This window comes from Brachyhypopomus gauderio, chromosome 17, assembly GCF_052324685.1.
Source record: "Brachyhypopomus gauderio isolate BG-103 chromosome 17, BGAUD_0.2, whole genome shotgun sequence".
Lineage (NCBI taxonomy): Eukaryota > Metazoa > Chordata > Actinopteri > Gymnotiformes > Hypopomidae > Brachyhypopomus > Brachyhypopomus gauderio.
Genome location: NC_135227.1, coordinates 9,714,312 through 9,736,718, shown reverse-complemented (window position 1 = coordinate 9,736,718; position 22,407 = coordinate 9,714,312). Strand labels below are relative to the sequence as shown.

The 22,407-nt window shown below is 44.2% G+C and overlaps 1 protein-coding gene across 4 annotated transcripts in view; it reads left to right on the top strand.

Annotated features, from left to right (window-relative positions):
• npas3 (neuronal PAS domain protein 3) overlaps positions 1-22,407 on the top strand; it is a 236,134-nt gene that overhangs the window by 204,680 nt on the left and 9,047 nt on the right. For 3 of the 4 annotated variants that reach the window (XM_076977900.1, XM_076977898.1, XM_076977901.1), the window contains exons 7-9: positions 10,194-10,312; positions 16,296-16,489; positions 17,429-17,535. In XM_076977900.1, coding sequence (XP_076834015.1) covers positions 10,194-10,312; positions 16,296-16,489; positions 17,429-17,535 — 420 coding nt within the window. The remainder of the gene's footprint in view (positions 1-10,193; positions 10,313-16,295; positions 16,490-17,428; positions 17,536-22,407) is intronic. The other variant, XM_076977899.1, reaches the window with a different exon arrangement.

Below are 22,407 nucleotides of genomic sequence, written 5' to 3'. Positions count from 1 at the left end.
GTGTGTGTGTGTGTGTGTGTGTGTGTGTGTGTGTGTAAAAAAGAGAGAGAGAGAGAGTTGTGGTGCTTTATACTGACACTGTTAATAGCTTTTTAAAAGTACAGGACTATAGGACTATTATTGTAAAGGAAACTCAGCACAACTCAGCACTGCAGGAGAATGCAGACATAGAGCCAACAGTGCTTTACCAACATATTTACCAACATCTTTACCAACACCTTTACCAACACATTTACCAACAGTGCTTTACCAACACCTTTACCAACACATTTACCAACAGTGCTTTACCAACACATTTACCAACAATGCTTTACCAACACCTTTACCAACACATTTACCAACAGTGCTTTACCAACACATTTACCAACACATTTACCAACAGTGCTTTACCAACACCTTTACCAACACCTTTACCAACACATTTACCAACAGTGCTTTACCAACACCTTTACCAACACATTTACCAACAGTGCTTTACCAACACATTTACCAACACCTTTACCAACACCTTTACCAACACATTTACCAACAGTGCTTTACCAACACATTTACCAACACCTTTACCAACACATTTACCAACACCTTTACCAGCAGTGCTTTACCAACACCTTTACCAACACATTTACCAACAGTGCTTTACCAACACCTTTACCAACACATTTACCAACACATTTACCAACAGTGCTTTACCAACACCTTTACCAACACATTTAACCACACATTTACCAACACCTTTACCAACACATTTACCAACAGTGCTTTACTTTACTTATTTGTGCCATTGTCTAGTATTTAGACAGCCATCCTCAAACAAACCAACTGCTTTTGTTGCGAAATTTTATATATATACACACTTTTGTTTAACTGGGTCTTCTAACAGGGCAGAGATAAGAGCTAACAGCTAACAGGTCTTCACCCAATAAACGGGGAAATTATCTGTCCTGCTTTTTCTCGTGACACAATTTGTCAGACCTGCTGATAGGAAACAAATTCTATTCATAAAGCTCTCCTCCCCTTGGCTCCGCTGCGATTCGCTAGCAATTCAATTATAGTTTTGTGCGATAGTGAGCCCAGAGAGAGAATCCGGGCTGACAAGAAATATGACAGGACAGTTACTGAGTGTTTATGCAATTAAACTTTCACTGACAATACCTGGCGAGTGATGAATGCCTGGGTGGAGCAGGATGTGCACGGGCAGTGCCCCACTAGAATTGCCCATTTTTCATTATTTTACAGTCTGCTCTGATCTTTCAGGGACGGCAGGGAGAGAGAGGGGAGAAGGGGGGGGGGGGGGGGGCAAGAGAAAGAGAGGGAGGATAGAGTGGGGAGGCGAGAGGGAGAGAGAGGAGGAAAGGATGAGGGTGCAAGAGGGGATGAGAGGAGGATAGAGCGGAGGGCAAGAGGGGGAGAGAATGGGTGGGGAGTGGGGGAGAGAGAGCGAGTGAGTTAGGAAGAGAGGGGGTGAAAGGGAGGGGGGGGTGAGAGGGGGTGAGAGGGAGAAAAGGGGAGGTGAGAGGGGCTGAGGTGATAGATGCTCTGCTACAAGCAGAAATAAGGAAAGCACTGTAAATAGTGATTAGGTGTAGTGAGGAGTCACTCTCACTTTTGATGGGCTAGATTGGTTTCCAATCCAACAATGCACTGGCATTGTTAAGTTACATGAATACTTCATGAAGGTAGAGAGTATTTTCACTAGTAAAAAGCATTTATATAAACTTCACACTTTATCTTTTAACTTTTATCTAAGCATGGAGTTGCAAAATTAATCAATTAAAATGGATTCATTACGTCAATGAAAGAGAACAAAATATGATTCTGCTAGTTTATGCATATGCAAGAAGATGTAAGATATCAATGAAGTTTTGGTTTGTCAAAAATGTATCTCACAAATATTTACAACAAACCAATTTTTTATAAAATACATTTGTTTCTTTTTCATACAATATTACTTACAAAACGTTAAATGGAATTTTAATAGTAAACAGGCCTTTGTGCTCTGTCCTGGTGAAGGCGGTCAGTCATTAGCTGTGGGTCATCGTATAAGCTGTGTGACTGTTCATACAGAGCTGGGCTAACACAGCAGTCCAGTGGGAATTTCAAGTTTGGTGTTTTGTCCAAAGATCAAAACGAAGGTGAGCTATTCTTTTTAATTAATCATTTGTCCTTCAAACAGAGAAGTTTCCCTCCTCACTACACTCTTTCCACAGATAATTAGGCCCCATAGTTGAGCTAATTCCACAGGAGAGCTGCGTGTACCCACCTGTGTCTCTTGTACGGGTAATCTTTGTCTTGTAAGATTCTGTCCCCACAGATTTGTGCCGTCATGAAGAATGAGAAAACCTCTCTGCTTTTCCCTCCAGTATTCCTCCGCGCTTGAATTTGTAATGGCATGCAACACACACACACACGCGCGCGCGCGCACGCACACACACTCCCTCTCCAGTCTGTGTGCACTTTGATAGGGAGGTGTTGATTTTAGGGGTATATGGATCTCAAACTAATCCTATTAATTCAAAGTGAATAACAAAGAGGACCAGGCCTGTTCCCATGCTGTTCCATTTATTCAACCTGCTAGGGTTTTGTTCCTCCATCATAATTATTTCCAAGTCAGATCCGCGCTGATTTCCTGGTGGACTTGTGTACCTCAGACTGACTGGAAGAGAGCAGGCACTAGGATAATTCACACTGCTCCTCTGGGGTGCTGTTCTCTGTTTTGTCAAGGACATTTTTATTACAAAGCTGATGGAATTTGCATATTAATTCATTTCTTTCAATTTTTAAGATTAAATGTTGTCAACATGTATCAGTGCAAGGCTTTGACAGACCTGATGAAATGGGTCAGTCATGCTTGAACATTTCAGAGTAAAGCAACCAGCTGCAACCTCTCCCAGCCCCTAGACTGCAGTCTACTCTCTCCTGTTCTCTCTCTCTACTCCTGTCTGTCTCTCCATCTCTCTCCTCCTCTCTGTCTCTCCATCTCTCTCTTCTCTGTATCTCCCTATTTCTCTCCTCCTTTGCTTTTCTCCCTCTCCCTCCTCTCTCTTGCTCTCTCTTCTCCTCTCTCTCTCCCTCTTTCTCTCTTCCTTTCTCCCTCTCCCTCACTCCTCTCTCTCTCTCTCTTGTCTGTCACTCTCCTTCCCTCTCCCCCTCTTTCTCCCCCTGTTTCTGCTTCTCTCCCCCTTTCTCTCCCACCTTTCTTTCCCACCTTATTCTCCCCTCTTTCTTCCCTCTCTCCCTCTCCCCCACTCTCCCTCTCTCTATCCCTGTCTCATTTTCCCTCACACACTCCCAGATACAAACACCTTGCTGTACCTATCTTCTCTTTTTCTGTCACAATCCTTTCCCTTCTTTCTGTCACTCTCATTTGTTTCTGCTTTTCTCTTTCTACCACTCTTGCATTCTCTCTTCCTGCCTTTTCCTCCTTCTCTCTTTCTTTCAGCTTGATTAAGGTAAAGGACGGTGTTGGCAGAGGAGAGGGGAAGGCTAAAATCACATGCCAAATTCTCTCTCTTGCTTTGAGGGCTCTCTCCTAAATTACAATGCCATTAGAAGCACTTGATTTATAAGCACACTTCTCTCTTGCATGTCATTCCCCTTGTTCCTTTTCTATAGCGAGCTGTGGACGTGCTGTGATGGTGGACATGCCCATCTCCGTCACTCTTAAGTGAGAAGGGTCTTAAGGGCACTGATGTTTTCTAAAGGTGAATGCCACTGGCAGGATATGATCCCAGTTGATTATCTGTATCTCTGGTATAACCACAAGTCGATGAATAAGTATCTTATATCAGTAGCTGACATTTTTACCAGGGCTGCCATATCTGAAATGCATTTTCCCATTAGAATGTTGACACTTCACGTTACACTGGATAATACAGTGCATGTAATACTAACAGAATTTATGTGAAATAAAGCATGTGAAATAAATGTGAAACAGCATGTCTGTATTGAACTAGTTTGCCATTATATATATATATATATATATATATATATATATATATATATATATATATATATATATATATATATATATATATATATATATATATATATATATATATATATATATATATATAGTATATTTGAAAGAAAATTATGCACATATGTACAGACTTGGAGAGTCCTGGGCTTGGGGTGGTGTACTGGGCTCTCTGGGTTACTACGCCCTCCCCTGAGTAAAGTGCTCATTAGTTTAGCCTGGAGGCATCGCTGTGACAAGCACTATTACTGCTGCATCCGGTCCACCTGCTCAGACCAAACACACACACACACACACACACACAAACACAAACACTTTCTCTGCCTGCCTCTGAGACACTCCAAATCCCAACACAGCACAGTACGCACACACACACACACACACACACACACACACACACACACACACACACACACGCTCACACACACGCACACATACACGCACACTCACGCACACACACACACACTCACAAAGTGCTTAAATTCTGCAGTTGCATATACACATACACATCCTGCTTTGTGTGAGATGCCATTTAAATCGTTTTCTCTCTTTGTTACATTTGGATAATATGTCTCGGTGGAAAGCCTGTTGGCTACATGTTGGAGTGGAAACTCTAGGGTGGCTGTGACCCCTGCACTGATAAAAACTGCCCACCTTGTCACTGGCTGCTGACCTCTATTACCATATTAATAATGGATGAGCCCAGCAGGAATGCCCCACCCACATCTTCATAGGAAGAATGAAGATGTGGCGGGTCAGAGGGTTATCTGACCAATCCTGTTGCTTTGAGCCCTTCACCTTCCAAATCCACACAACAAGAGACCTGTCTCATTGACGCTCATTCATACAGCGCTCCATAAACCTGATTTCTTGTGAGAAAGAGGGCGTGACCCACAGTGAGCAATCACAAACTCCAGTACCCAGTATGCAAAAACAGCCAGCTGACCATCTTTGATGGAACAGTGACTTAGGCCTGTGGCTGCCGCCACACTCTGGGGTGATGGGAGCCTCACTGTGGGGTGATGGGAGCCTCACTGTGGGGTGATGGGAGCCTCACTGTGGGGTGATGGGAGCCTCACTCTGGGGTGATGGGAGCCTCACTCTGGGGTGATGGGAGCCTCACTCTGGGGTGATGGGAGCCTCACTCTGGGGTGATGGGAGCCTCACTTTGGGGTGATGGGAGCCTCACTCTGGGGTGATGGGAGCCTCACTGTGGGGTGATGGGAGCCTCACTGTGGGGTGATGGGAGCCTCACTCTGGGGTGATGGGAGCCTCACTGTGGGGTGATGGGAGCCTCACTGTGGGGTGATGGGAGCCTCACTCTGGGGTGATGGGAGCCTCACTCTGGGGTGATGGGAGCCTCACTGTGGCCACCGTCTGAATGGTGTTCCTCCTCCGCCCCTTTGATCCATACGGAAGGAGGAAGGCCAGAAAGAGAGTTCCCTTTAACTGCAACAGCGCTGTCAGGGTACGATTCCCTTCTCTCCGGCTGCCACAGTAAAATCAAACTGTAATGTGACTGATCTCTCTCAAGACTGCTGTGTGTGCGTGTGTGTGTGTGTGTGTGTGTGTGTATGTGTGTGTGTGTGTGTGTGTGTGTGTGTGTGTGTGTGTGCGTGTGTGTGTGCGTGTGCGTGTGTGTGTGTGTGTGTGTGTGTGCGTACATGCGTGTAAATGTGTTAGTGTGAGAGAGAGGGAAACTGATCTCTCAAGTGTGCTGTGTGTGCATGTTATACCTGCTTTGGGATAATAGATAACTTCGGTCATGTTCGACAGCCTGTAATTCACTGTTAATGTTACAGTGTTTTGAGGGAACAGCGTGGTGCCTCCTGGGTACTCAAAACGTATCAATTTGTGCTGATGTCAAAGTAACCCTCAAGTGAAAATTCATGAGTGCCATTAACCTAAGTAAACATGACCCCAAAACCATTCGGATTGACTCTTGTAGACTAATGTAAAATGAGCCACAAATAATTCTAAACATGGAAGCTTTTACTTTAGAAGAACAGGCTGCTTCAATTAGAGCACTTTCAAATTCATTTGCCAGCCCAAATTTGATTACTGCTTTACTGCTGCAGATGAGGGACTAATTAAAGCTGTTTTACCGATTGCTGTTTGCTATCTGGTATTTGTGGCTATCAGCAGTACTTCTTGCTAGAATGTCGTAGCACACACACACACACACACATAGAAACATGCACACACCTTGGTGAAGGACAGCTGTTGCTTGGCGCTCTGGTGCAGAGGGCTGTGTGTTTTCTGTATTTACTTTTCAAGCTCATCAATCATCTTTCACAATTCAATAACCCCTCCACCCCCCACCTCTAATTGGGGATGCAGTTTAAACATTTTAATCATTGTAGGTGTATGAAATACTGTTACTAACGGGTTTTTTTTTTAACATCATAAAACTACTGCAATTAAAATGTAATATATAATACTGTATAAAGTGAGTTATTTATGAGTTTAACTGTGGATTACAGAGTTAATAGTCATCTGAAGAGCATAAAATAAATAAAATCCACTGGTATCTTCAGGTACTGAGGGGTTGGTTGTGTGTAGGCTTCAGTCAGGTGGCAGGCGTTTGGGCAGCAGAGTGGGGCGGGGCTCTGGGGCAGGGCGGGGCTCTGGCGCAGGGCGGGGCCAAGCTGCCTCCAGCCCTCATGTTGAACAGGGCTAAAGTGCAGTGGCGGGAGAGTGCATGTCCGCTCCCTCTCCTCTGTATGTCAAAGCATGGTTGCTATAGAAACAGGGACATTACACATATACATAAAGATACAATAGCTACACTGAGGTCTCTAGGGAGTCTGCTGAGGTGTGTTTGTGTCTGTCCATAATTTAAAACGTAGTCCCTGGATAGTACCTTACTTATTTAAATTTCTTGTGTCTACACTATTTCAGTACTAGGCAGGTAAGAATCCATTCTAGGGCAGCAAAAAGTATTTTCCTTTAAAGTCAGTGTATATGCACTATTATCAGCATGTATATATGACTATTACTCACAGCTAATATACAGCAGAATGTTTTGTTTCATTTTAGCGGATATTTTGAGTCAGAGAAATTGTTTTTCCACAAAGGTCATAAATCAGTGGCCCACATCAGACTTTCCATATAACAGTGATGCTGGTTGGTATGTGTTATATAAAAATAACCACAGGTCCAACTTCACAGTCTGCCAGCACTGTCCACCAATTAGCACGCAATTCTGTGCATTATACATCATTACCAATTTATGAAGTGACGCGTCCATTCATCAAACAGGGCCAAAACACACACACACTCTGGTTCGAGGGGCAGGGAAAACAGCATGTGTTTGAGCGATATAGCCTGTAGTCGTGATTTATCTGTGCATTAAATACCTGACTTGCTGAATTGGTGCTAATATTTATATAAATGTAAACTGAGGAATATTAGCTGGAGTAGGTCTGAACAAACGACACTGTGTCAGCCAGATGCAGTACTGAATTTGTGTGTGTGTGTGTGTGTGTGTGTGTGTATGTGTGTGTGTCTGTGTGTGTGTGTGTGTGTGTGTGTGTGTGTGTGTGTGTGTGTGTGTGTGTGTGTGTGTGCGTGTGTGTGTGTGTGTGTGTATGAGAGAGAGAGAGATGGAGAGAGAGAAAAAGTTGCAGAAATGGAGAGGGGGGGGGGGGGGGGGGAGACAGAGTGGTCCTTGTGGTCTGCCAGGCTGTTATTGATGGTCAACACTCACAGCATGGAGAGTAATACTTTTAAAATCTCATCATTTACTCCCTGAGACATCTATCCCCAAAGGTTTCATCAAGAAAATTAATTCCACTGCCTTCCAAACCATAAATTACTGTGCTCTCACACAAATGATATTCTCCCTTTAAAATGTCAACTCAGATATTGTCACTTTTATATGAGGTGCAGATTCATTGTAGAAGACTGGTGTACCACATGATATTTTATTTCAAACTTACAAAAATAAGTCTTGTATCTGAAGAGAGGTCTGAAGGATTTTGTGACATACAAAGGAATTTTTAAAATCCTTTTTTTCATATTTCCAGGTGTAAATCCTCTAGGGGTGGATGTGATACACAACACATAAACAAAAATCAGAGCAGATGTACAAAGATATCCCATCCAAAAATGGCAGAGTGCTTTAAAGAGCATCAAAGTCATCTATACCACAAGTGAATCCTGTAGTAATTGCATGCATTCACACATGCACACACACACACAGGTCTATAGGTCCTGTGTTGTTTGATCTGCCGTGTTTGGTATGATGGCCCCTCTCAGTGTCAGGGTTCACTTCCTTAGGGATGGTGCGGCAGGTTTTACCTCACTGGTGTGGCCCCGGTAGCTTCTCCGCGCTAGAGGCGACACCCCACCCCCCTCCTGAGGGTAAAACCACCCAGTTATTCATGGACATCAACGTCGCTCAGTGTGGTATGACGGTTGTGCTTCAGTTTTGTGAGATGTTGCTGTAATTGTCCTCTTTTGAGACTTATTACCCAGTGAGGCAGCTTCTATGATCTTAGGGCTGTTCAGAGACTGTGACTTGAATTATATCATATACAGACTGCAATGCAACGCTATGGACATTCAGAACCTAAACTATACAAAACACTGCACCAGTGTAGTGGGGAGTTTAAAGGAGTTTCTTTAAAAACAGTTCTGTGTGTTTGTTATTCCAGGCATTACCTGCAGTAAGAATTCTTAGAGGGCATGTTGGACATGACCTCACTGTTTCATACAGTGTGGAAAAAAGAATGGCGTGTCTTTAAGCCTGCCTCCTGCCTAATGAAAATACAGAGTTCTAAGGGCTTCTGATCTTGTGTTTTAGTCAAATAGAACTCTACGCTTGACTGACAGCTCTGATCTGAAGCGTTTAAGTGTAAGTTTTGATCTCTCTGCCTTTGATTAAAACTAATGAGCTCATTTAATTCAAAATGGGAATCTCTGATAAGAGAAATAAGGTTGATGTGATTGGATTAGAGAGGCGAATTAAACTCTTAGAGCTGAAGTTTTTGCTTATATAGTGTATTAAAAAGCCGTTGCCATATTCTGCTGTGTTAGATGATGAGAAAAATTTCATAGTAATTCATATTTAATCAGAAGAAATGAAATGACTAAATATAACATGGCTCTGCCTTTTCCCCAGAGTGATAAAGGACTAGTTAGATTTTAAATGACATTTAATTCATGTCCTCAGAAAGAGACAGAAAGACAGAGAGGGAGAGAGAAAGGAGAGAAAAGACTGCATTCCCTCTTTTCTCATTGTCTTTAGTTTCAAAGCAGTGTCACTGCAGTCTAGCTTTACAGTCCTGTCATATACATTACAATGGCGAAAGATGTTCTCACAGAGGTCCCGTAGTCTTCAGTAATCCCATGTGACATGTGACTTTTAGTCTTGTCCAATCACAATCTTGTCGGCATCCGGAGTTCTCCAGATGTCTGAAATGTAGATTGTCTCATTGTGAACATTACTGGTCCTCATCTCATTTCACTTCAGTCATGGGAATGCGGTTAATTCCATTATAAATGGTTCTTTAATTTTTAGGTGCTAAATAATCGGACAGGTTGAAATGAGCAGACGCCTACTTCAGACACCTAGGGAGGTTGTAGCGTAGGCAGACTGATCAAATGAAGGAGGTGGGGGGTTTTCTGTTTTCAGCAAAAACATCTTCTGTTGTGTTGGCAACTCTCAGCTAGTTTGAGCACAATATTTACAACTTATAATTTCCTAGATGTATTTTGAAATGAAACTTTTATTGTCTGAACTGTAGTCTGGTTTTTTTAATTGCTTCTTATATAAGAGACACACGCGTGCACCGAGCTTGGTAAAATGTATTTGTCCTACATCTCCTTCGGCTAGCTATGACGAGGTTAAAGTAATTATCACACTGAAGCAGGCAGCAGTTGCGGCTATTAGAAAACATAATTAAAACATTGTCAAACTTTTATTGACTGGTGTTTTTTTTTCTTCTTCTGCTTCTTCTTCATCAAGTTGTGCTCTTCCATTAAATGTCTACCTCTGGATGATAGAAACTCAATGAGAACTTATTACAAACCACCTTACCCACCAGACCTGTTTAATATCTTCTTCTCTCTGGGGCTTAACTGCACTGTACGGTATTGCACAAGTAATGGAATGTCATTGGATTTTTCTTCCCCCCTCACCCCCCCACCCACCTTTCTCTTTCTCTCTCTCTCTCTCCCTCTCTTTCTATCTCTGTTGTGTTTGCCGGTGCAGTAGAATCCAGCAGTCCTGGTCACCTCTCTCCCGATAACTCTCTGGAGCGTTCCTTCTTCATCCGAATGAAGTCCACACTGACGAAGAGGGGTGTTCACATCAAGTCCTCCGGATACAAGGTAACGCTGTGGCCTGGGCCCTCTGCTTCTTCATCCGAGCAGCTACGTCTCGGCACACTCAATCACGCCTCCCCTGTGTGTGCTAACGCAGTGTGTAGATGCTGTTTAGCTGAATATATTACGTCCACTACGCTGACAGACTGTGTTGCTTATTTGATTAGAGCTGTTTAGGTTATGTGGATGGGTTTTACCCTGCCATGTCTCACATTTTAGCCTGCAGTCTAGAGGGAGTTTAACACCAGCATCTGGGGAAGCGTGGAGAAGCTACATCTCTACTAATATGCCCTCAGCTCCCTTCTCAGACAGTATGCTGTATTCAGCAATACTACTGAGGTTTTAATGCTCAGAGCATTTCCCAAAGAACAAACAATGAATTGTCATTGGAGTTGTGTGTGTGTTATATATATATATATATATATATATATATATATATATATATATATATATATATATATATATATATATATATATATATACGGCCCAGCACTATTATGTAATATATATAATAAACGTTAACGTTATATTTATGTGTGTGTGTGTGTGTGTGTGTGTGTGTGTAAATATATATATATATATATATATATATATACTGGTATATTTATTTATATACTGTATGTTTGTGCGTGTGCGTGTGTAGAGAGAAAATGACACACTCCAATTGCAATCTTACAAATTAATGGAATATTTTTATTCTTATCAGAGAGGCCTTAGCGAGATACTTAAACACTCTCTATTCATCCATTCACTCACTAGCACATGACTGTGCACACGATTGTTTGCACACACGGCTTTGTGCAAAGTATGCGACGTCTACCTTTATGTGAAGTACATGATTGAAACAGCTCGTGTGAATATATCACCCAGCCTCCTCCCTGCCTCCCTGCTGCCGTCCGGGCTGGTGTGTGGGAGATCGGGGGCTCTGTGTGACGGAGTCTTAACACTCTCACACTCCTCATCTGCCCATTTTGTCTCCAGCATCCTTCTGGATGCACAATTGATGCAAATGAGCATGAAGAAAGGGAGCTGCACTTCCCCTCCGCATAAATATTCACACATGCACATGTGCATAAGTTACTGGCCAGACAAGGACACCTCCTATTACATTTACTTTGAATTAAGTCAATGCTTGTGTTGTTACATAATATAGAGGTATGAATTTTGCATACAGGCATGGCAGCATCGAGCAGGAGGTGTAGGGGATTGTGGGGGGAGGGGGTTTGGGGGGTTGGGGATGGGGGGGGCACAGCGTGCATCATCACTGCTTATATCCCCTCTTCACTCTGGAGGTCAAATCAAAGTGAATTCGTCTCTAGCTTAAGCCCATCTTTTTTTCAGCACATCTCAGCCCCCATCTCATTTAATGCACTCATGTAAAAGCTCTCCATCATTATTTGTGCTGTATCACATTTCAAAAGCACTCCAGAATCCCTAGGAACAGATGAATCTTATTTCTTATGTATACCTCCTCTATATTCACCAGCAAGGGGAAGGAAGAGGGGAAAGTGCAGAGAGAGAGAGAAATGGAGAGAGAGAGTGTGTGGGGGGGTATGGGGGGAGAGAGTGTGGGGGAGAGGGGGGTGACAGAGAGACGAGGGGTAGAAAGGCATGGGGGTGGGAGAGAGAGTGGAGTGAGAGAGTGAGGGAAGAGGGCAGACGTGGCGAGAGTGCATTGTGTGCTGAACCATGAATTATAAAAATTGATCCCTTTGTTATGTTGGGTTGTATTAAATTGAGATGTGCTGTGTGCCTGCTTCGGTGTGGCCGCGTGAACCCTCGCCGTGTTGCTTTGCGTTCGGCATCCTAAGCATATGTAATGTTTTGCCAGGGCCTGTGATGTTCTTGCCAAGAGCTGTCCTGCAGCAGTTCACCATCCACACTCTCTTTGTGGCAATTACTTCAGAAGTTGTGTTTTCAAACTAACTTTCTGCCCCTAGCTTTGGGCTTCTGAAAGGATCATTTCCATTTTGTATATGTTTAATACATTTGAATGTTTATTGATTGAAAGGGTGTGCTCCTTTCCAAGTAGCTGAGGGAGCGTGTGTGTGTGTGTGTGTGTGTGTGTGTGTGTGTGTGTGTGTGTGTGTGTGTGTGTGTGTGTGTGTGTGTGTGTGTGTGTGTGTGTGTGTGTGTGTGTGTGTGTGTGTGTGTGTGTGTGTTTGATTTCGGGCCATAATTAGACATCTTCTTTTGCTGGTGTTCTGTTGTGATGTCTCAATGAAGTATGGAAACATCTGTGTGTGAGTGTGTCAGTACCTGCCAGTCTCTCTGTCTGATCCAGACCAGTCAACGCACATCGGTCCAGATGAGCTGAACACACACTCCCCACTCCTGCTCCCCTGAACACACACTCCCCACTCCTGCTCCCCTGAACACACACTCCCCACTCCTGCTCCCCTGAACACACACTCCCCACTCCTGCTCCCCTGAACACACACTCCCCACTCCTGCTCCCCTGAACACACACTCCCCACTCCTGCTCCCCTGAACACACACTCCCCACTCCTGCTCCCCTGAACACACACTCCCCACTCCTGTTCCCCTGGACACACACTCACCACTCCTGCTCCCCTGAACACACACTCCCCACTCCTGCTCCCCTGAACACACACTCCCCACTCCTGCTCCCCTGAACACACACTCCCCACTCCTGCTCCCCTGAACACACACTCCACACTCCTGCTCCCCTGAACACACACTCCCCACTCCTGCTCCCCTGAACACACACTACCCACTCCTGCTCCCCTGGACACACACTCCCCACTCCTGCTCCCCTGGACACACACTCCCCACTCCTGCTCCCCTGGACACACACTCCCCACTCCTGCTCCCCTGGACACACACTCCCCACTCCTGCTCCCCTGGACACACACTCCCCACTCCTGCTCCCCTGGACACACACTCCCCACTCCTGCTCCCCTGGACACACACTCCCCACTCCTGCTCCCCTGGACACACACTACACACTCCCCACTCCTGCTCCCCTGAGCACACACTCCCCACTCCTGCTCCCCTGAACACACACTCCCCACTCCTGCTCCCCTGAACACACACTACACACTCCCCACTCCTGCTCCCCTGAGCACACACTCCCCACTCCTGCTCCCCTGAACACACACTACACACTACTGCTCCCCTGTCAGCTCACACACACGCATGTCATCACAGAGCCAGGCAACACCCACAGCCCACACATTACAGTAATGGATATTCAAATATTACCACTTGTTAGTGGGCATTAGTGAGTTATATGAGCATTTCATATACAAAACACCAAACAGGTCCCATAACAAATTTAATGTCTCATAACAAATACTATATATTACTATGTAGTATCTGACGGTCTCTAAAATGACCAAAGGGGCATTGTTAATGTTCCATATTATGTATAAGCATAGTAGCCATCCTTAGTAACTTTATCAGCCTATGGCTATCAATTACTACCTATGTATATACAATACACAGTGCTGCTTGAAAGTTTGTGAACCACCCAAACATTGTCATTGTTTTTTGAAAAAAACTATGAAATGAACATCCAAATCTCTATTTGTAATGCAGACCTTCCAAAACTCACAGAAAAATCTATATATGTTTATTTATTCAACAAAAGTCATTTCTCTCTCCTGAAAATTTAAGATCTTCCAACAAAAGTAATTCTTTTAGTTAGTCCTTTTGTAGGCATTACTTCAACCAAACGTCTTCTGTAACCTCAAACGTCTCACATCTGTTTTTTTGGCCCAGACCTTCACATTTCCACCACCATGCTTCACTGTTGGGAGCAGGTTCTTCTCTTTATATGCAGTGTTGACTTTTCTCCAAACATGGCGCCTGTGATTGTGGCCAAATAATTCAATTTTGGACTCATCTGTTCAGAGAGTGGACTTCCAGAAAGCCTTTGGATTGTCCAAGTGCTTTGGCAAAGTTTTAATGGGCAACTTTGTTCTTTCTTGAGAGCAGAGGCTTCCTTCTAGCAACTCTCCCATGAATGCCATGTCTATTGATTTTTCACCTGATTGTAGACGCATGTACATTTATCCCAGATGCTGCCAGGCAGGTCTGTAACTTCTGGAGGTGATATGTGGGTTTGCCGTTACCTGAATTACGAATGTTCTGGTGCTTCTTGGTGTAGGTTTTGATGGCCATCCACTTCTAGGCAGATTTGCATTGAGTGCCCTCAATTTGTAAATAATTTGTCTTACAATAGATGGATGAAGCTGGGATCTTCTGGAGATGGTCTTGTAGCTTTCCCCAGACTGATGTGCTGTCACCAGATCACATCTTCATGATGTCCTCGGACGTCTCCTTTCCTCTTGCCATTGTTGATCTGTGTTCTTCATGCCTTGGCATGACAGAGGTTTGGTTGGCTTCCTCTCCCTTTGAATCATTGTGGCCCAAATCTTTTCACAAGGACGTCTCACTTGGGTTCTTTACCTAACTGACGTTACCAGTGCAGCTGTGATCTATTTACTTTTGCACATGCTCTGATTCCATGTTTCATGTAGTCTGCTGGCAACTCACACATTTCCCTCAACACAAGTAAATGGAATTAACTAACATAAACCTGACATGTCATGTACAAAAACTGGTGATGATAAAATAAGATAAAATCATGGTAAAACAACAGTGAGATCTAAACTACTCAAGGAATTCACAAGATTTCAAGCAGCACTGTATACTGTATATACACACACACACACACAAACACATATATACATACACACACACACACACACACACACACACACACACACACACACACTCAAAGCATTTTTATTGTTGTGTTTTGCTTTGTTTTTTTTTTCTTTGTCCTCTTTTCGCAGAGATGCCTAAAAAAATCCTAAATCTCCTCCTTTGATTCCAACTGATAGTAACGAGAATCCTGGAAAGCTCCAAACTCTGTAATTGGCCCCTAATTTGTGATGGTCTTTGATTTCTCGAGTGCTAAAGCAGTGTCACAGCTCCAAATCCAGGCTTGTGAGAGGGGCGCTTTTTAGTTAAAGTGGCAGTGAGTCAGTGGCAGAGTTTGGGTTCGTCCCCCAGAGGCAGAGTGCCAAGCATCAAAGCGCTCTCGGAGCCTGGGTGCCCAGTGACTTCAGGGGCCCAGTCTGTCTATATGAATGATGCTAATAACATCTCAGAGGTGAGCCAGTGAAAAGCCAGTGTCAGAAGTTATGAAAACTACAAGACAATTCCCCCCGGCGTTTTCCTGGGTGATTAAAATGGATGGATACAAAAAAATGTTTGGGGCTGCCGATCTAGACAATTCTTCCTCTGGGCAAAATGAGGCTACAAAGACTTTAAAGCTTTGCAAAACTTTAAAGCTAGAAAAAAGGTAATTAGTTCCTTTGCATTATTACACTGGTGGTTATTTTATAGACAATAGTGTGGTTCTTCCTGTGCTTCTTAATACTTTATGCCTGTGTTTCTCAGTTGTCTCAGATCAGGACACAGGTTGATTTTATGGTCTGTCATGTGGTCTGGTCTTTGTCCACATTGTAACATATTAAATAAAGTAACACAGCACAGTGGCACTAATTCCTGGAAGAGCGTAACAAGCCCCAGTAAGCATTTTGCCACCAATACTGGAGTGCAGTCTGGGGCTGTGTGGAGAATATAATGTCTACACAGGTGATGCATACACAGGTGATGCATACACGGTTAATGTGTGCACAGGGTAATGTGTGCACGGGTAAAGGGTTCGTAGGTAATGCGTGCACAGGTAGTGTGTGCGCATAAAATGCGTGCATGGGTAATGTGTGCACATGTATGCACAGGTAATAGTGCACGGGTAATGCCTGCATGGGTAATTCATGTACAGGTAATGTGCAGTATGGTAATGGTACACAGGTAATGTGCAGTATGGTAATGGTACACAGGTAATGTGCAGTATGGTAATGGTACACAGGTAATGTGCAGTATGGTAAGGTTGTGCACTGTGGGTCATGCTGGGGTTTGTTCTCAGACTCGCTGCTCTGTCTCCTCACAGGTGATCCACATCACAGGCAGGCTGAGGATAAGGATGGCACTGACGCACAGCAGGTCGGTGCCCAATCAGATCATGGGCATGGTGGTGGTGGCCCACGCCCTCCCGCCCCCCACCATCAACGAGGTTCGCATCGACTGCCAGATGTTCGTCACACGCGTCAACATGGACCTCAACATTGTCTACTGTGAGAATAGGTATCTGCCTTCTCTCCCCATACTGCTACAGCCTCTCTTTACTCTCTTTACGTGCTGAATCATATGTCTTAATCTCCTTAAAAATGCATTCAGAATTGTGTTTTGGTTTTTACTCTCTCTCACACACACAAACACACACAAGTCTGGAGTCTTACTTCGTAGTTACAAAACCAGAAAGGCACTTCTGCACTTCTGTTCTGAGGAATAAGAGTATCTTCATTTCGATCTGGCCTGAAAGGAAATATCTTATTAGTTTTATTAGTTTTATTTATGTCTTTGGGATTAAAGTCACCCCGATGTCTGCTGAATTTTTGACCACTTGCCTGCATGTCTGTGTAACATATTTATGAGGCATTGGCACAGAGCCAAGTTATTTTCACACTAAAGCATCTCTGAACACGTTTAATAGCAATTGTATCCTCTCTCATACCCTGTCCCGAAGCCTGCGTCTTTCCCTGTGTCTTACCCTATCTCCTACTCTGTCTCTGTGTCTCGTACCCTGTCTCTTACCCTGTGTCTTCCCGTGTCTAACCCTGTCTCCTCCCCTGCCACCTCCCCCGTCTCTCTATCCCTCGTGTCCTCTATCCTTCCCAGTGTCGAACAGTCTGGTTTTAACCACTCCATCTTTATTTTAGTATCCGTACACTTGATGTTAAGATACAAGGGCATGTGTCATTGAAAATCAGTCACAAATGAGCACAAGAGGTTCACACTTCACATGCCATTTTCTGCTCTGATCTTTCTAAATTTGATTTTGATTCGTACTCCGGTTGGCTCTAATGTACAATCAGTGCTTCGTCTGAGGTTTTGTAAACTGTTCGTTGTTGAGCACTGTAGACAGGACTGCAGTGCGTGGCTTTGATCCGTCTCCTGTGCCTGTGGCTGCTTTGTTGAAGTTATACACAAACACACTGAAAATACTCTGCATTCTCTCTTCAGAATTAGTGACTACATGGACCTCACACCTGTGGACATTATTGGGAAAAGATGCTATCACTTCATCCACGCAGAAGACGTCGAGGGCATCCGCCACAGCCATCTAGACTGTGAGTAACATCAGGCCGTAGTAGCCGGAACATAACTGTCACTCATAACTGAGCTGCTGGCGGTATTTGAACTCACCCAGCATGAATTTATGTGGTCTGCTGGTTCACGGCAGTAAGTGGTCAACGGCACCTTCAGCTGAAGGGCCTTGAACGTGCAGGAAGAGCTTGTTCCATGGTAGTGATTAGAGTGTTATTAAACCACACACGCTATAATTCTCCACCCTAGCAGGCCCGCGCCTGGCCAACCACTGTTGCAAGCACATTCATGGCTCTCAGTCTAAACATTAGCACCACCAGCCAATGTGTGGAGCTGAGCAAAGAGCCATTGCTTTTCCCATAAAGTTCTTCCTTTTATTAGACTGAGATGCCGTGTGTGGTTAAAGCAATGTCTGGACTGTTCTTGCTGAAGCCAACTAAGGTGCTGAGTGTTTAGGAGCAAGCATGACTGAGGTCCTGTGTCCTTCTCAGAAAGACATGAAAGAATCCACATATCGCACGAAACAATGTAATGCTGCTGCTGTCCTTTCCCGCACGCTCTGGGTCCGGCCTCGCTGCGTCCTCTGGTGTGTTTAACGCTGTGATTAGTGATAAGTGGTTTTTAGATAAGCCCCGACTTAAATATCAGCTCTGTAAGAAATATGCACCGGTAAGAAATATGCACACATAGCTTTTTCACATTCCAAAACCAAGCCCTTGTTTCTGCGTTCGGACTCTCTGGTGGGCTTAGGCAGAAGCGGGGCGTGCGGCTCAGGCCGGGGACGGCGTGGGGCTGAGGAGCGCGGTGGGGTTCTCCGCAATCCGCCTGCGTGCGTGAGCCTCGGCTCTCCTCTTAGGTTAAGCTTCGCTCCGGCGTACACAGCTCAGCGTGTTTTGATCACACTTTTACACCATGTAGTATTCATTACGGCAAATACCCCGCAGGAAAAGCCTTTGAAGGGCCTGAACCCTTCAGAGGGCTCTGCTTTCATCGACCTCTGCAGCGGGGGCCGCTGACCGTCCGGAGAAGCTCTCGTGCCTTTTGAATACCTAAATCATCCGCTAAGTGTGTTTTGGCAGGGCACGTTCCCCTCCCCCACCCCCACCGCGCACGCTCTCCTGTCTCCTCCTCTCCGTGGCGATGGCAGAGATTCAAAGCATCATTGAGAGCAGCGTAGCGTTTCATACAGTAAATGCACGCTCGCCCTGGCACTAGGCAGCTTGCCATTATTTAAGTGGTGAAGGTGGAGGCGCGGGTGGAGGTGCGGGCTTGACGGGCCTGGCAGGGGAGGGGGATAAATCCCTCACTTTATTAGGTGTTTGCAGAGGAGGACGAGTGTCCTTGGGGCTGCTGGGGGAATTTGGAGCTGTCTGATTAGATATTGCGAGTTCAACTGAATTAGAGTGCAATTACCACTGCATTGCACTGTCCCTTTGCCTTAAAAAGCCACCAGATTGGGTCGATTAGGCCTTGATTTGAAACCCAGCAGAGAAAGAGGAGAAGGGAGTGAAACCCTGGTCTAGGTTCCACTGATGAGACAGTTAGAGGGAGGGAGAGAGGGAGGGAGGGAGGGAGGTGTGGAGGAGGCCCAGGTCTGCACATTTCCGTCTGCCCTGTCTAACCATTTACCCATTATACTTGTAGCAGTCTGTATAAATGTGGATATACAAGGAATGGCCAGTCTCAATGTTACAGGAGCAATATAACAGCAACATTATAGCAGAAACACTATAACAGAAACATTATAACAGGAGCATTATAACAGCAACACTATAACAGAAACATTATAACAGCAACACTATAACAGAAACACTATAACAGGAGCATTATAACAGCAATATTATAACAGGAGCATTATAACAGAAACACTATAACAGGAGCATTATAACAGAAACATTATAACAGGAGCATTATAACAGAAACACTATAACAGGAGCATTATAACAGCAACACTATAACAGGAGCATTATAACAGAAACACTATAACAGGAGCATTATAACAGCAACATTATAACAGGAGCATTATAACAGAAACACTATAACAGAAACATTATAACAGGAGCATTATAACAGGAGCATTATAACAGAAACACTATAACAGAAACACTATAACAGGACCATTATAACAAACACTATAACAGCAACATTATAACAGGAGCATTATAACAGAAACACTGTAACAGAAACACTATAACAGCAACACTATAACAGCAACACTATAACAGCAACATTATAACAGGAGCATTATAACAGGAGCATTAATTCCCTTCACATTTTTGTTTTAAAATGATCTTAACGATTTCAGTGAGATGCACATTGAAGTCTCCTGGTTCTGAAGTTTTCATTCCAGAGAGGAGCTGGAACACATGGAGCCCAGAGAGGACGTGAGGCACCAGGGTTTGTTCGGACACGGCCATATCTCATCTGTGCTTTCATCTAATCTATCAGCCATCACGCAGTGTTTGTGTAGGGAGTCGTTAAGCAAACTGAAATGTTGCAAAGAGTTGTTTTTATGACCGTCAGGTCAGGTTTTACAGCTTTTTTGAAAACCAAAAAGTTAACTGTCCACGTAGCAGTCATGATATGTCCAGATGATATTAAAATATACAACCTGTGTTTATAGTACACAGCCCCAGTGTTGGAAATACCACTTTATTAGACTTACCTCGTAAGTGCACAGTTAGAATATATAGCCAATCTATTTCCATCTGTTGGGTCAGTCACCCCCAAGCCCTTTGTCAGTGGACATCTTCTGACTACATGATCAGTGTTTTAATGGACATGTGTGGTGAAACAGGGACACTGACAGCTGTAAGAACTGCAACATGTTGCCAATGAAGACCTTGTAACCTTGTGACCCTGGGCCAGTGACCAGTGACCAAGCCCCCTGTTTTCAAGAGCATGAGTAACAGGTGTGCAGAAAAGCTTGTATAGAAACAGGTCGGTTTACATCTAAATAGGGCTCTTTCAGTCTCAGAACAAACATCTCTGGCCAGAACAGTAGAATAAATTGTGTCAACTTAATTGCCAAGAAAGTTTCTTTTTGCACAGAAAGGTCCCAGCATGTGTAAGCCCTAGTGAGGGTGTGTGCTTTAGTGCGGCTTCGTTAACAGCAATCATTGGCGCTGTCATCAGTGTCGGTGTGAAAGGCTCATCAGGGTGGGCCTGGCCAGACGTGCCGCTCAGAGCAGCCGTGTACCTGCTGGCTGCCAATCAGAGAGGAACATTAGGTCACACAGGGCCATCAGATCAGATGTAGCAAGCAGAATGAGAGTGTGTCACTCTGCTAGCATACACACACACACACACACATCAACCTGCAAATAGTTACACACATGCACACACACACACACACACACACACACACACACACACACCCTCATATACACACATATATATATATGCACATCAGCCTGCAAATAGAGTAACTTTGCCTCCATGTGACATCTATTATGAGGTCTGCTTGATGATGCATTAGAAATACATTCATAGAACAGTGAGTGGTGGCGGAGGAGTGTTGGTTGGCGACTGAACGCCACTGGAATAGACAAACATACACACAACAGCCCAAGAGTGAACGCCACTGAGACAGAACAAGCCTTTAATGTAAACCGCTCACTCACGCACTCTCCACCCAAACTATACATCACAAACATGACAGCTGTGCTAAGGTTACCATTTAGAAAACATAACCAAAGTCAGTGGCATAATCAGGGGGCTGTCTTTTACTCTTTCATCTACATTTTAATGGATTTTCTTTTTCCTTTTGAGAATGTCGAACCTTTAATGCCGCCATCTCCCCGCGCTGTCACGTCGTGACGTTCGTTCAGTCCCACCTGAAACTGTTAAAAACCTACAGGAAAAACTGAAACTCCTCTGAAAACCACAACCCAAGTCCTTGTGCCTCGCCCAAGCCTAATGCAGCAGACAGCCCTTCCCTGTTGGGCACGTTCTAACATGGCGCCATGTGTTTGTATTGGTGTACGAGTACGAATGCTTGTCGGAGGCGGTAGATGTTGAGCAGATGTTTCTTATCTGCTGAACCATGATGTGGTGAAGCTGACCTCACCTCCGTGAGCTGGCCTACAGGTAAAATGCGCTGCAAATGACCCAAAGGGTTCTGGTATGCAGCTCTGCGCCCTATGTAATCTCTGTGCGTGTGCACGTCCTAATTTGTGCACAAGCGTGTGTGCATGAGCGTGTGTGCACACGTCATCACCAAGAGAAAGGATGAAGGAGGGGAGGGTTCAGAAAAGTCCAGAAAGCCCAGGAGAGCAGAGCTCGGTGCCTCCAGGCAAACTCACTGCGCTATTCTCTGTAGACTAGTTCAAACTGACTTTAATGAAAGACTCCCTTCACTGCTTATTGAGCTTAAAGACAGACTCTAGCACCAGAGAAAAACACACCTGCTACACGAAGAAGAGTGTACATCCATTTCCTTTAACGGATTTATCATAAACAGGTATATTAAAGGATGGTGGATTAGTGTCTGTAAAAGCAGGTCTTAGCAGTCTTCTGTTCAGATATACAGTGTGTCCATCATTGATTATATTAGTGACACTTGGGAAATCTCAGACTTTTGGGACATTTGGGACATAATCTCTCAAAAAAACAGATTTGATAATGGGCAGAGATGTTCCACATTATTTGATAATGTCTGTCTCTTCCAAAACAACACATTTACTCATGTCTGTCTGTCTCTGCCTAAAAAACACATTTACTCAAACCTGTATGTATCTGTCTATAGAACACATTTACTCACACCTGTCTGTCTCTGTCTATAGAATACAATTACTCACACCTGTCTCTGTCTATAGAACACAATTACTCACACCTGTCTGTCTATAGAACACATTTACATACACCTGTATGTCTGTCTATAGAACACATTTACA